The sequence below is a fragment of the Mus musculus genome, chromosome 2 (genome assembly GCF_000001635.26).
Source record: "Mus musculus strain C57BL/6J chromosome 2, GRCm38.p6 C57BL/6J".
Lineage (NCBI taxonomy): Eukaryota > Metazoa > Chordata > Mammalia > Rodentia > Muridae > Mus > Mus musculus.
In genome coordinates, this window is record NC_000068.7 from 60,597,679 (window position 1) to 60,613,687 (window position 16,009).

Consider the following 16,009-nt stretch of genomic DNA (forward strand, 5'->3'; position numbering starts at 1 on the left):
ATCCTACTATAGTCATGTTGGCTATCAGAAAGAAAAAATAACTCTGGTATGAATGTGGGAGACAGGGAACAGATGATGGTGAGAATATAAGTTTTACAGCAAGATAGAAATCAACATAAGAATTCCTCAAAAATCTTTATGATGGAACTGCTATTTTACCCATATGTGACATTTATAGGTACATATACAAAGGGTTGTAAGTAAGCAGCAAGGGCCCTGTCCTTGGTTTATGGATGGCAGTCTTCTTCCCGTGCCATGGAATGACCTCTGTGTTCATCTTTGTCCTCTCCCCTCTTCTAAAAAAGGACATCAGTCACCTGGATTAGGGCCTCACACTGAAATTTATGTGCATCTTTAAAAATCCTATCTGTAATTTTACAGTCTAGGGGTTAAGACCTGGTTCTTTAAGGGCGGTATTCAGGGGAAATATTTAAGCTCATAACACCAATACTAAAGAAATTGGTTTTACCAAATGTGGGATAATGTGCTGCTTTTCTCCTTGGCCCTTGACTGAAATCACCAAAGCAAGTTAGAGTAACTTACAGAAAGATCCAGAAACGTAAGAAAGGGGTTTGCACCAAGTAAATAAAAGGCATTACCATCCAACCAAGGCTCATTGTTTAAATTATGTTTATTTATGTCAACGCAAAATACAATAAAACCACTTTAAAAAAAAAAACAACCATTTTATCTCCATGTAACATAATTCTTCAGTGAACAGAAGCACTACTGTTAATGTTTTGGCTCTTTCAAGGTCCTGCCTTGGGTCAAAACGGTAATTAGAGAAAGAACAAATTCTTCCTGATACACACATGAGAGAAACTTCTATTTCCTAACATCTCATTTCAGCAATAACACAAAAACAGCACAAACAGCCCCGTGTATCCTCAGCAGTCTCACCACATCACTGGGAGTGAATCTGCTGGTTGCTCCAGACTCCAAGATCTTGGACCATTCAGGGATCCAAAGGAGATTCATTAAGACTTTTAAATTTAGCTGTGTACTCCCTAACAGACTAATTTACCTGAGTCATTTAAAAACCAGAAAAGAAAGAACCTAGATGATGTGGACACGTACACAGACCTATATGGCAGGAGTGAAGGAGGTTTGAGACCAAGCTGACAATTCAACAGACAGCTGTCAAAGCCTCCACTCACAAACACAGAGCTGTTCACCTAGGGAGTGGATTCACCTTAATATCCAGTGAAGGCAACACACACAGCACAAAAATACAGCAACCGGTCCACATTCCGGGGGCCTAGGTGCTAATTGTTTTGTGTCAGTATACTTTCAAACTAAGACAGTTATACCATAACTAATACAATCCTTCCATCATTTTACTGACAAAAGAGTCTCGTGCAGTAGAGAGAACAAAGGGCTTGGGGTTATAAGATTGAGAGTCTGTACCCACCTCTTCTGCCCATCCTCTCAGCATCTCTATGGAGATCCAGTGAGATCAAAGTGGTTTGTAATGCAGCAGTAACTATAAGAAATGAAACCCTCCAGAGACTATCCCTCCAATCTTCTACCGGTTTTGTTTGTTGCCTTGCATAGATTTTGTAAGTGGTTTTACTTTTTAGAGCAAGTGGGTGGCATGCCCACCTCCTGAAGCTGGGATGTGTGTTCTGGGTGGTACATACGGGATAGGAATGTCCTACATGTAGGGCAGACTTCATGCGGGACTTCCACAGTCTTGACACATTTGATATAAAGCTGTGTAGCCTTTGATTCTGTTACCCTAGGTTTCTTTTCTATTCTCAAAATTCTAGTTGACAAGCGAATAACTTAAAGTGATTTTTTAAAAAGTGGATACTTTTGTATGACAGTTGTGGAGTTTTGAAGACTGTAGTTGAGTGCAATAATTGAGAAATGTGGAATAATAGGAGGGAAACTTGGGGATCAGAGGGCAATTGAACACGGAGGACCCATATCTTTAGTGTTACTAGCAACACATTTTATAAATTACCCCTTCCTCCTCTTTCAAACAAAATACTTGTGTCCATGTCTTTTAAGAGTACAAGCCCATGACTTAATTTTCAATCTCTCACTTGGGAAGTCACTCTGGGAGAACTGGATTCTTTCAGTTGATGGGAAATCAGACTCTCATTTCTCATACATAAAAGTTAAGATCTCTGAGCATGAAATGGAAGGCAGAGACAGGCAGTTCCATGGTTGTGAGTTCAAGGCCAGGCAGCCTGGTCAGTTCCAGAATGGCCATAGAGACACCCTTTCTAAAAAAAAAAAAAAAAGAAAAAGAAAGAAAGAAAGAAAGAAAGAAAGAAAGAAAGAAAGAAAGAAAGAAAGAAAAAAGAAAAAAAGAAAAGGAAAGGAAATAAAAAAACAAAACCAAACCAAACCAACCAAAGAAACAAATTCCTTCAGGAAATAGATTTTTCTGCAAGTATGGGTAGACAATGCATAAGGACTCCGGGATTTTTTTGGAGACAAAGACTTTAGGTAGCTGGATTCCGGAAGCAAATGAGATTCTAATTCTGAACATTTTTCAAATGCAAATCAAGTTCCCGGGAATCGTTTTGATGATTTTTTTTTTTGAGGCATTAATGCAACAGAGTTTATATTCTTCAAGGGATCTTGAATTCATCTCTTTGCTTGGGATATTCTTTTCTTGATTGTTTCCAATCAGCGAACAATGTCTCACCTTCATGCCCTGAATGACTGGTTGTTGAATGACCTGTTATTATCTTAAGTCGACCTCCTTTTGAAGCGACAAAGCATGATAAACCATACAGTGCAGTAAACCTTTAACGCAAGCGGAGTTGACTTTCTCTGGCCGAAGGAGGTCTGTCTACCCATCTGAGGAAAGGCCTGCTTTGTGCTTCTCCCTGTGCTTGTAGGTCACGTTCTTAAAAGTGCTGGTGGAACCTCGGTACAGAGGATTGGTTCCCTAAAGAACAGTAGGGGGAAAAAACGGTTCAAAGAAAAGATGCATTTTGTTAGTACACCATTTCCACATCTTCAAATATTTGTGTTATAGTTCAAATGGGAGAGCAAAGCTCTATCTTGGAAGCTATTTGAATTTATTTTGATAAATTTTAAATTTTATCCACCTTTATCTCATTTATGTTGTTATTTCATGTTATATGCGTATGCACATCTCTGAAATTATTATTTTTAATTTTATTACACCAATTTGTGTAGCAGAAGGGCACTTGTGTGCTACTGTGTGCCTGTGTAGGGTACCTTGGGAGCCAGCTTTGACTTTCTACTTTGAGGTCCGAAGAATCAAACTGAGTTCAGCAGGTTTGACCACAATGTCTGTTACCCTCTGACTCACCCTCGCTGGCCCTCTACCTTATGTTCTGAGTCTCTCAGTTAACAGGGATGGGGCTGGCATGAGGCCAGGGTAGAGCCCATCAGTTTGGTTAGACTTGGCTGGGTAGCATTCCAGGGCTATTTGTAGGTTTGTGGGAGGAGGACCCACACACCTGCCTCCTACACTGGAGGGGTGGGGGAGGACCCCTCCAATTTGACTAGACTGGCTGGCTAGCAGTCTCCAAAGCTGTTTATGGGAGGAGTAGCTACACACTCATGGTCATCCACCCTCCTGTATTCTGTGAAGAAGCCCAATAAACTTTGCAGTTCTCCAGAATGAACATTGGTAGAATAGTGCCTGGTTTACCATGGGACTTTAGGATGAAGGGTAGATATCGTTTACAACCCCTCAGGGAAAAGAATTTTATCTATATACTAACAAAATTGTATTTGCTATCAGAAGAACTGATGAAAGCAAAAACATTTCCTGATCTCACCTAACCTTGCCCTTAGATTTGTGATAACACTCCCTCTGTATGGGAATTGCCCCTATAGCTACGTCTATACTGCTTTGAGCTAGTGATCCAACCTCTGACCAAGTGCTCTTGGTCATGTGACTTCAGAGAGACCAATGCCATATCTGCACTGAGGACAAGAAAAAGTTGTTTCTTGGCTAGAGCTTCCTGGTTGATGAAAGCCAGCTTGCTGTATTGTCTGTACTCCTAAGGTTAGCCTGGATAGTTAATCCAGATGCCATAAGCAGTATAAGCTTTAAAAGGTGAATAGTAACGGCTATGGTCTCAGGTAGGTGTAGAGTCTCATTTGCAATAAAACCCAGAAGTTTATGAAGTTTAAGGTCTAGGAATTATTGATGAAGGCATTGGTTAAAGAGGCAAGATTAGAAAATGTGGGCAAGATTAGAAAACCAGGCAGGGATGATAGCTGAAGCCTGGGATGAAGAGAGGGAGGGGTTATGGAATCAGAAGAACAAGTAGGCAGTGATCAAGGCCAGCTTAGGCCTTTTTAGGACTAGTACTTGCTCGTAGGCCCTACCCCATATCTGTCAGTCATATTAAAATATACCTACCCCCCATATGCAATAGAATTTTGTGTGTCTGTGTTAAAGATGGGTGTGCAACTATGCTTGCCTGTGCATGCATGTGTATAGGAGGTGGAGGTCAATTCTGTATATCTTTTATTGAACCCCACCCTTACTCCCTTTGAGACATAGTCTCTCGGTGCTATGGAGCTCACCATTTTGGCTAGACTGACTGGTTAGTGAGCCCCAGGATCTGCCAGTTTCTAAACCCTCCAACACAGGAGTTGTAGATTTGAGTTACCGGGTCTGGCTTTTACATGGTTGGTAGGAATAGGAACTCAGGTTTTCTTGCTTGCGTGCTTTACCCATTGAGCCATCTCAGTAACCCCACCAAATAGATTTTATAGGCACTCTAGAGGGGATGGCTCAAGTTTCAAGAGACAGGGCAATACAACACTGTTTTGTAGATAGTTGATTATCTACTTTTGTGCAGGTCTCAATTACTTCTAAACTTCACTTACTCCAGTCTGGACTAGTTCAGGGATTCCTTGCAGAGGGTCAATGGACTAGGAGTCCACCCTAGTTGGAAGGGAAGGAAGCGATGTTAACTGGAGAAGAAACAAGTCCACACTCCCGTGGAGGTGAAGGAAGGAGGTGGGACCTGACCTCAGCTGATGGTGAGGGTTCAGTAAAGCATGCTAGCATTTGTGCTTCATGAGCAGGAGCGGGAGGGGAGGTGGTTAGTGCTGTCCGTATTCTTTATTGACTTCCCTTTGTGGGATGTCCAGTTGAGACTCAGGCTTAGGGCCCTTGGGTGAGTGTCCACATTTAGACAAGGCCAGTGTCTAAGTACATAAGGTGACCAGGCTGATTTCCCCAAATATCAAGGCCATGGCATAAGGCTGGATTCTGCAAAACCATGGCACATTTTTTTTTCAGGTTTCAACAGAAGCACTTACAAGAAAACCCCATCAAGACCCACAGGTTTTTTTAATGATCGCCTAACTGCCAACTGCAGACACGATTTGTTTAGCATAGAACAAAATCAATCCATGACTCCTAGAAATGTCAGGCTAAACCTTTTTTTTTTTTTTTGGCCTCAAGTTAATGACTTGTCATCCAAGAGAAAAAAATGCCTAATCAAAGATGAATTTAAATGTCTTTCATTCGTGTTTTCAGAAGAAAAATGCTGAGAGGTGTTTTTTTAAACTTAATATAAGGCAACCTTTCTGTATAGACCTGACAAAATATTTCAGGAGGTCAGGGCAAAGATCTCTCTTCATCTCTGTCCCCTTAAGCATCCCAGGGGCCCGATGGGTCAGGTCAGCTCACTGGGTTTTAAAGATCAGTTGAGTTCATCCCCTGAGAAGAAATAGGTTTTAGATTTTTAAATAGTTATACTGAAGACCTTTAATTGTATGTACCGAGCATACATTTGTCCCAGGAGGAGGACATGTTTGTGTGATTTGAACTGAAGTTTGGAACTGAACCCCTTTTGCATGCAAATGAATAATTATTACCTACTTGTCATCTACTTGGGAACATCAAACATTTGTTATTCAAAGAAACTCAATTGAGCGAGGGAATAATATTTTTCATTTATGCTGTTATCTGTTTAATGCGTTGTTTTGTCCCATTTTAGATGAAGAAATGGCTAAAATTTGGCATTTGAATTTCAGTCATGTGTAGCTTCCCGAGGGAGAACAATTCACGTTTTGGAGGAAATTAGCTGTTAATTAAAACATTATTCTAAAGATATTAATCACTCATGCCTGTGTCTGAGAACATTAAAATATGCTGGTTAGTAGACACGCATCACAAAATAGCCACATGTTTGCTTGCAGAGTCAGAATACCTGCTTATTATTTCCAGAAGTTTCAACCAAAAGCTGTTCTTAAAACAAATTAATAATCAGGGCTCAACCCTACCTGTACCAAAACCTCGGGAACTCCCAAACTTTTGTCTGAATTAGGTGAAACCCCAAATCTACTTTCACTTACCTTTACTCCTACATAAGTGTTTGGCTCACTAAAAACTACAGATATGTACTCTGTAAATGACCATACCTGTGTCATACCTAATCAAATTAAACACACGTCCCTGCTATCATTCTAGTATCTACTGTGTATCAACCTTTCCCCAGTTGTCTTAAAAAAATATAATCTTACAGTTGGGCTTTTCAAGTCAGAACTCAAACAAGGTCCACAGGTCACATTTGCTTATTATAGCCAATGCATTTTTACTCAAAAGATAAGGCTGATTAAAATTTTTATTGGCCTTTGTCCTGTGATATACATTATGATTAGTTTGAAATCATTCTCCCAAATATAAACATTCATTATCAAAAATGGAAAATTCCATTTGCTTTCAGACCTGAGGATATTGCTATAGGCTTAGGGAAAATAGTGTTAACATCAATTTATTTAGGCAGATGAACCCAAAGGCACAGTGTGTTTGCCTGCGTTTTCTCCAGTGAGCTCACTGTTTTTGAAATCAGCGGTGTAAGATAATTGCTATTAGATAGCTAGACACACCATTAGAGATTGAGAGATGAAATTAAAACCATGAAATTGTTTCCAGGGGTCTCTAGAAATGTAATTATCTCTCCTGTGGAAAAGAAACACTGAAAATTGTAGTCCTGTTTTTTGTTTGCCTGCTGAGATGACATTTAAATTATATCTATTGAATATATACATTTAGAGGTTTATTTCTTGTAGCTACTTAAATTTTGTGTTATTTAGAAAATACTGCCTGGTATTTGAAAAGGCCTGTCAACTTTGCATCTGTACATCAGTAACAAGTATTTCCATGGAAATTGGCATGAACTGTCATGCTTGCCATGAACATTATCCCATTAGATAGAACACAATCAGTTTATAGAAATGTTTAGATACAGTGCCTATGCTTCACTTCAGAAGGTTGCCTCCACAACAGCCCCAAGTCACCATAGCTCATACTTTCATGAGCCTCTAAAGCTGTTACAAGTTCACCCACTAAGACGCCCTACAACATGAGAACAACCCGAGTCTAGTCAATGGCTTCTTTTGCTCTCTAAGCAAGATAGAAACTAAAGCTGTTGGGACTACACTGACAGTGGTCATAGATGTGATGTCTGACCTCTACAGAGGATGGCTCCTGAGTCCACATACCGTTTGCCACTTGGCCTTAGAGCGTTCTGCTTCAAATTTAGCAACTTCCTTCCGGTCATGAAATGATACCAGCAGCTTCCAAATGCACAGTAGCACAACTCCGATGAGCAGGATCGCCAGTGACACCCCCAACATGATCATGGGAATGTTTGGAGGTTTGGGGCAGTCTGTAGGAGCAGATAAAATAATCCTTAGAAGCTGCCACAATGAATATTTCACTGTAAGAAGGCTTTTCCACCCCTCACCGAGATGCAGGGGTTGAAGTCAGAGCATAGGACATTGGACAACTCTTCTCCTGCTAAGCCCCATGCCCATCTCATGGGACGGTAAGACCTTTCTCATTAGATTTTCTATTCACATATTTTCTACAGGAGGGAAATGCTGATATCTTCCTGTCTTGTGGATTTTTGTTCCCTAAAATTAAGTTACTTCTTTAAAGATAGGTTTGTATTTATTCTCAGTAAAACAAATGATTCAAACCGATTCAAAAATGAATTTATAACCAGCCTTGTATATCCTTGGTTTTGTATACAGAGATTCAATAAACTGTGGATTGAAAATATAAATGTGCCTTTATTAAATATAATATGCCCTGTCTTTCTTTCCTTTTGTTGTTACTTTCTAAATGGTAAGTATAATAAATATTGAGACAACAGTTATATTGTATTTGGTTTCTATTCTCTCTGTCCTTCTGTTCTCTCTCTCTCTCTCTCTCTCTCTCTCTCTCTCTCTCTCTCTCTCTCAAAATAATGTCTCTTGCATGGCAAGCTGGCCTCAAACCCTACAGCTAAAGATGGCCTTTAACATCTGAACCTCCTGCCTTTACCTCCCCAGTGTTGGGATCGCAGGTGTTTTCTACTGTACCTGGTTGTACACAGTGCTTGGGATTGAACCAAGGCCTTCTTATGTGCTAGGCAAGCACTCTACCAACAGAGTTATATTTCAATCCTCACATCACAATTTTTAAGTAGCCTGGAAATGATTTCAGGTATATGAAGATGTAAATTCTAGGCACATATATGGGCCTTCGGTATTGACAGATTTTGGTATCTTTGGCACAGGAGGATCTAGACCCAAATCTCCTGCAGACATGGAGAGTTGACCATAGATTGGATGGCTGACTTTAAAACTTTAATAAAACAAAGTGGCAATTAATGTACATGAAATATTTAAAGGACCATAAAAATACTACATTTTAATTCCCAAGATAATCTCTTCTGAGTATATTGCAACTACTTTGGTACATATAACTATTTTATCAAGAATCTCCTTTAATTGAGAACAATCTCAGAATTATATTAAAAATTATTACTCTAGCCTGGTTGGTCATGCCTGCAATCCCAGCATCCATGAGGCAGATACAGGAGTTTGATGCCAGCCTTGGCTACAAAGCAAAGCTCTTCACTACAGGCTCCTTGCCCCTTCCTCCTTTAAAGACAGAAGACAATCATTGCGTTGTGTTTTATGCCATGCTCTGATTTCCCATGTTGTATTTGGTTCAGTTCTCATCTGATGTACAGCCGTTGTGTGGATTATACTGAGCCCCTTGACCTCATCTGCGAGATAAAACAGAGTGCTCCCTCAATTTCCCTGATGACAGAAACATGCTGAGGTGGTCTTTTATCAAAACCACAGCCTCCTAGACCTCCCCCACCCGGGCCCAGGATATTCTGTTTCAGAAAGTCTTGGGTAATACCACAGGTTATACATTATTAACAGTATCTAAGTCATTCTTATGATCAGGGAAGTGTAGGGAATTAGATATGCTCAACTTGAATATTCCATGCTAGGCTAGATTGGCTCTATTGATAGTATTAATATAGTTTTGCAGTTAGATAGTGCCTTCCTTTGTTGACAGCAAGACAACTGATCATCCTTGCTGTGTGTCTACGAGATGATGACTCTCTTAATGGAGCATCATAATTAAGTCCTTCTTTTGCTTCCCCGGGAAGAAATTCCATATCACATGATCATTAAATATCTGCATCCTCCATCAGAGGTGAGGCAAAAACCACAGCAGTACCCGGGGAAGAAAGGAATCAGGCTTAGCCTACCCTCTTAATAATGTTGCTCTCAGATAGTTAATAAGGAAGAGTTGAACATTGAGGCTGGATTGTTTGGCGTTTCAGACCTGAATCTAAGGGGACTAATGACCCCCTAACAGTGTGATGCCTCATCTCAGACACTTTTTCTGGGTAGAAAACCATATAAGGACATTGTGAAGAAATAAGAATTGCTAATGGCCTACTTACTATAGTGCCAAGCAAATGAATAGGGAAGCTGTGTCCCTGAGAAAACACATTGATCCAGCTAGATCTGTGGCCAAGAAATGTCTGGGCAGGGACAGAGCCATTTTCCTAGTCACGGCAGAATGTAGCTTGTTACGATCTACACCTGGAAGGCGAATCAGGAGGGTGTTCAAGTAGGAAATCAACAAGGAAAAGGTACGGCTTAGGAGAGAGAATCATTTTAAATCTTAGGCTCATTGGATACTGTGAATTCCTCAAGAAAGGATTTAGCTCAAGTTCCAAGGGAGGTATCAGAGCACAGGCCCTTACTTTTCAGGCTCTCCTTATTCCTTTGGTCACTGAAGATAGCGACCTAGGTGGGAGGAGGGGGTTAGCTCTACTACTACATGTAATGTCACCTGTCAGGTAGGGCCACTGGTATACCTAATGCTGAGGGTTTGAATATCCCGTTCTTAGCTCTGTCCAAGCTGTTAGCTGTATCATATTGTGACTATTGTGCACTGGAAATGTGACATCTAAATCCAGATGTACTACAGATGCTAGAGAACTAGCTCACAGACTAAGCACGAAAAATGTAGAACACCTTGATATTTGTGTTGATTTCATGTTGAAATGAGAATAGTCTGGATACTGTGGTGAAGAAACTGAACTCCACCTCTTTTAACTTTTTAATGAGGTTTCTAGAAAATAATACATTTTAATATAAGGTTTGCCTAACAGTCCCTATTGACGAATGCTGGCATCTTTTAGATTCAGATATATATTACAGTTGTGTAGCCAGTGGGAGGCAGTGTAGTACAGTGGTTAAGAGGCTGGGCTCAAGCAAGCAGATCTAGGTTCAATCACTGTGACACCTAACAATGTGTTTGCCTCCATGCCTCGATTTTCTCACCTGTAGAACAAAAATAATACTGGTGCCCACTCTGTGGAGATGTTGAGAATACTGCCTGACATCGGCACTTAGAAAACATGACGACTGATATGTTGGCTAGACATGTGGACTAGTAAGGGCCCCGTACACAAAGGGACTGTAACAACAAATGCATTCTTCTCCCTTTTCTGTCTCCCCGAAGGCAAGGGCTTGGATCATGCAAACTCAACTTGTACTAAATCAAGTGATGAGTAACTGACTCGATTCTTTCAGCAAAGAAGGCTCGGCTGCCTTTTTTCTTTTCTTTTTTTTTTCTTTTTTTTTTTTTTTGTCTAACATGGCTCGTAGGCTCTAACATTCTATGCAGATAGAAGAAGGAAAATGAGTGATGCCCTGCCATGCCTGCGTCTTCAGCAACAGTGAGCACCCTGGACCAGTTAGCTCCCTTTTCACTTTGCTTAGAGGACACTGTCAATCAGTAACTTCTCCCTCCTTTTCCTGACTTTCTTGCTTCTCCCAGCATCTACCTTCAGAGGCATGGATCTCAGTGTTGCAGGAGGAAGGAACTACAGTCTCTTAGGGGTAGGCTATGGCCTTGGGGGTTCTGGAAGCACCAGGCCTGGCTGGGAATGGAGATCTGAGGTATCCTTGGGCCTGTCAGTAAGTAGATCAGAAAGTGAATTCTCAGGGAGATAGCTTTTCCTTCTCTTTCCCTTACTACAAAAGAATAGGGATAAAGAAGACACTATACTACATACACAGATATCACACATCTGTGAGGGATCCAAAGCATGGCTCGTGGTGTGTCACTCACACTGTGTCCAAGAATAAAAGAACAGACAACAGTTCAGTAACAATACAGCATTTCTCAACTGAAGGCATGTTCCATGAGTGTGGAGGGTAGGCGTGAGGGGAGACTGGAAAGGAAAAAAAAAATCAAACCAGTCAAACACAAAAGCCTGCACACTGAAAGCAAGGCCTTCTGCGGAAAGTGGCTTTGTTGTCTGGGATGGAGTTTTCCAATAGAATCAATATTTTAAGGGATGGCCTTGATTTCAGGATATGGTGCTAAAGTCACTACAGCAATTACAAACACAGAGTTGGGGTGCAGCTGGAGAAGCTGACTTTACAAAGCTGATAACAAGGAGGCAGGTTTTGGTTTTTGTTTTTTTTGTCTTAGGAAGTAATCTGGTCTCACAGAGCATGGCTCACCCTCTTAACTGATGACTGCAAGATGCCTTTTGTGTTTGCACAGCTCAGAAATGAGTACATGGAGTTTTTATGTGCCTGCCAACAGGAGCTCCCTGCCCCCCTTCCCCCCCCTCCCGTCACAAGTAGCAAAACCATGTTTACAGTCACCCCCACATTTGCGGGGTTGTGCCTGACCTCCAGCTGTCTTGCCCTCACCACAGTAATATGATGCTTTCTCTCATCACTTTCTTGATTGGAACATGAGGTTTAAACCCACATTGCAGATATTTTGGTATTATTTGGATTTTCAACCTCTAGGGTGATATCGATTTGATAGCTTTGGTTTCAAAGTCGGGATTTAACATTTTACTAGCATGTTGAAAACCACGTACCAACACCAAAACCCTTCTTTGTATCCCCTGTGTGTGGTGTTATTGTCTGGGCTGGACCTTAGGCTCCAAACCCAATTCTGATGAAGCCTGAAGATGCAGCTGTCGTTTCTCAGGGAAATTTTAGGGAGGGATAGGTCATTGCTAAAGACAGAAAATTCAGGACACCTGTGAGTGTCTAAGAACTCAGTCAGGGTTGTTAGCACGGTGGCTCTGAAGGAGAGCTAGGAACATCTGTGCTAAGTTGGATTGTCAGAATGTAGACTCAGTGCCTGTAGGCCTGCTGCCTCAGGATACAAGCATCTTAGATAAGCTGCAGAAGAGTCAGATACCCACACAATTTGGAATCGTCTAAAAGCTTTGTTCTCTACTGCTTCTCTTCCGATGTAATATAAACTCGTCTTTTCCCTTGGCTGGAAAGGGAATAGAATTGGAACGTTCCTATGTTAGAAACTGATTGAATGCGTTGACAGGGTTGAAAATCCACAGTAACACAGAAGCAACGGGCTCCTGCCTGGCCTGATCGGGTAGGTACCACGGAGCTGAGGCTGCCATGAACTCAAAGCAATCCTCCTGCTTCATTCTCCTGAATACTGGGACTATAGGTATATGCTGGCTGGCCTGACACTTTGCCATCTTCTGTGGTCACACCCTTATTTGTCGTCTTGTATTTTCCTGATCCAACATCATCGCTGATGGCCATTGCTGTGAGGACACTTTTTGGCACACGAGTTACATTCCATAATATTCCACTTATTCTTTGAGTCGTCTCTTAAAAGAATGTGCCATTATTCTTCCCATTGTACAGATGAGGAAATAGACAAGTATATCCCACAATCTCAGGGAGTGGTTGCACAACAAAATAGTATTTGAACCACCACTTAATCTTGTCTTAGTTACGGGTTTACTGCCATGAACAGACACCATGACCAAAGCAACTCTTATGAGGACAACATCTAATTGGGGCTGGCTTACAGGTTTAGAGGTTCAGTTCATTATCATCAAGGTGGGAGCATGGCAGCATCCAGGCAGGCATGGTGCAGGAGGAGCTGAGAGTTCTACATCTTCATCTGAAGGCTGCTAGCAGAATACTGACTTCCAGGCAGCTAGGACTAGGGTATTAAAGCCCACACCCACAGTGACACACCTACTCCAACAAGGCCACACCTTGTAATAGTGCTACTCCCTGAGCCAAGCATATTCAAACCATCACAGTCCTTCTTGCTAGTTTTTCTGAAAAGATACATCTGTTGAGTATATCCTTTTCTTGGTTAACCTTTCTATAATGCCAGTATGTGGTTTCCAGGGAGGTGATACCTGGTCCAAATTAAAGTTATCATGCTACCTTGTCTTAATAAAAGACATGGGAACACAGCAACAGCTTTAATGGGATCTTTTAACCTTTGGAGAAGCACTTGACCCCAAATTTTGTAATGTCTTTCTTGGTAAGCTACCTCAGCTGACTTTCTGGATGCCTTTGACCAGCTGGTGTCACTTGACATTGGCAGTGGAACACAAGCTACCCACCTTTTTCATTGATGTTGTGAATGATGGTTTTCCCTTCATTATCCGTAGTTATTAGGAATGTAATAAGGCATTCATTTTCTCCTTGTAGAGAGCAGGAGACAGAAGTATCCTTTGAAAAATCTGCAGATGAAAGAGTCATTCATTAGGTTAGATGAGATTTCAAAAGCGATAATTTTTAAAGCAAAGTGGTATTGAGTTTAATATGCAAATTAGAATTGGCAATTCTGTCGAATGGGAATTGAAAGGCTTAGGGTTTTCCCACCAAGTGAGAGCTTTGGTTTTTACTTATGTTCCAGAAGAACGGCTCCAGATGTGGTCAATCAGGACTGACCATCAAAATTACCTATCAATCTGATGGAGGCAGATTTCAATAGAGTGAAAGTAGCTCAAAGCAGGTGCCCACAGCTGCCTGGGGAATAGAATGGCCTTGATTATGGTAATGAGGGGGCTGCACGGTCCTCTCAGCACAGAGCATCTGGGAGAGTGGCTAGATTACACTGCTGCTCAGTGTATAGATGATATTGATGCTATTACAGAGGGCTTCTCACAGTGGTGCAGCCAGGACTTTGGGCTTTGCATTGTTGGGGAGAAGAAATTAATATCAGGAAACCGAGGCAGAGGTGTCATGTAGCTCAGAGACCCAGGATAAAGGGAAACTTCAGATTAGAAGGAACCCAGGATCAGAGCTGTCAGACATTCAGTCTACACTCTTTCTTAACAAGAACGTGACCCTTTCCTCAAATTGAACATTTTTCCTCGTGAAGTTCATTCAAGAGTTAGAAAATGAATTTCATGATAATAATTGTTCATAAAAATTTTAAAGTCCTAGGTCACACATGAAAAATTCTGGTGTCCCAGCTACGCTTGTCCAAATTATCTAGCATTTTCAGAATTAAAGCAAAACAAGTTAATTTCATAATTCTCATTCTAAATTGGAATTTTTTGATGACATTATTACCATTTTTCAGAAACCTGTAATTAAAATAACATTTAATCTAAACTATGTTATATGAGCCAATATAAGTGTGTAAAGACAGATTATGGTAATCTTGGACCTACTCTTACTAGATAGACTGTGATTTCTCCCATTAGTAAACATCTAAAGATGTTAATAAAATAGAATTCATTTTGTGTGTGTGTGTGTGTGATATGTGTGTGTGATGTGTGTAAACAGCTCATTTAGAGATATTTAGGTCACAGAAACGCTAGTCATAAAATATGGAAATATTAAGTTGTCATTGTTTATCGTTTTTGCATTTAATTTTTAAAAGAAAAAAACCGATAGGACCCGTGACTAATATGCCTTCTATCATTCACGACAGTAGGAACCAGTAAATAATAAATTCAGCATTCTAAATGAGATTTTGTACAATAGATTTTACGTGAACTAACTAGTTTTGAACTCATTAGAGGCATCTATTTATGTACACATGAATATTGGGAAATATAATGCAAATTACCCTCCTTTGGTCATTTCCATATGCATATGGCCATCTGACTCACCTGGGAGATTCGAAAATACCAATTCTGGGAGCCTATCTGAGGTGTTTTAATGGGAGAGTCTGTGATAAGCACAGAACTTGGGCATTAAGCAATGATTTAATAAGCATTCTAATTGGATGCCTTGGATGGGAAGATCTGGGAAGCTCTTGGCAACCAGACGAGCACGGCCGGGGTTATTCCATGTGTTTGATGGTAAATGGCAGGCACCCTTATTGAAGCCGTAGTTTGGTCTTTTTTATATGACCTTCACCACTGCCCCACTTCCACTCCAGTAACTAAGATTCACGGACTCTTGGGGAGTGTGCGTTTGCATTTTGCATCTCTTTCTTCAGTGTGGGCCACAGCTGTGAGAGTTTTGCACTGCTCTCTTGAACTCCCTTAATGGGGCATCAGACTCTCAGGTTGAAAGTATGTGCATGGCTTATCACGCTCATTTCAGTAATAGTAATCCTGCCTCTTTCTTTTCTTTCACATAGTCACACCGAAGCATAGGGGCCTACTTTCCTTGGCCAGATTATTTAAGTTTTAATGGAACTACGGACCTGACCTTTGAGCCACCACTCCCCCCTTGTGCTTTAATTACTGCACCTCTTCTTTTCTTGACTGGTGCAGTCTAGCTGTGCCCTGTTTTGTAGTGTTTGGGTGTTGAAATAGTATTATCGGATGTGCAATGAAAGATTTGCATAATTAGCTGCTAAGGTTTTCTTTTGTTGTTCGTAGAAAATGGCCCTTTCTTGCTTGATTCCCCCCCACCCCTCCTCTGTGAGACTTGAATTACTGCCACTGAATAATACAGGGAAACTAAGATCTCAGGTAGC

General features: G+C 40.9%; 1 protein-coding gene across 6 annotated transcripts in view; it reads right to left on the reverse strand.

Annotated features, from left to right (window-relative positions):
* Positions 1–613: 613 nt before the first annotated feature.
* The window catches only part of Itgb6 (integrin beta 6), a 124,312-nt gene continuing 108,916 nt past the window's right edge, over positions 614–16,009 (reverse strand). For all 6 annotated transcript variants that reach the window (NM_001159564.1, XM_006498808.4, XM_006498809.1 and 3 more), the window contains 3 exons: positions 13,689–13,808; positions 7,462–7,628; positions 614–2,905 (listed from right to left, as the gene is read on the reverse strand). In NM_001159564.1, the coding sequence (NP_001153036.1) occupies positions 2,807–2,905; positions 7,462–7,628; positions 13,689–13,808 (386 nt within the window). In that variant the 3' untranslated portion in view covers positions 614–2,806. The remainder of the gene's footprint in view (positions 2,906–7,461; positions 7,629–13,688; positions 13,809–16,009) is intronic.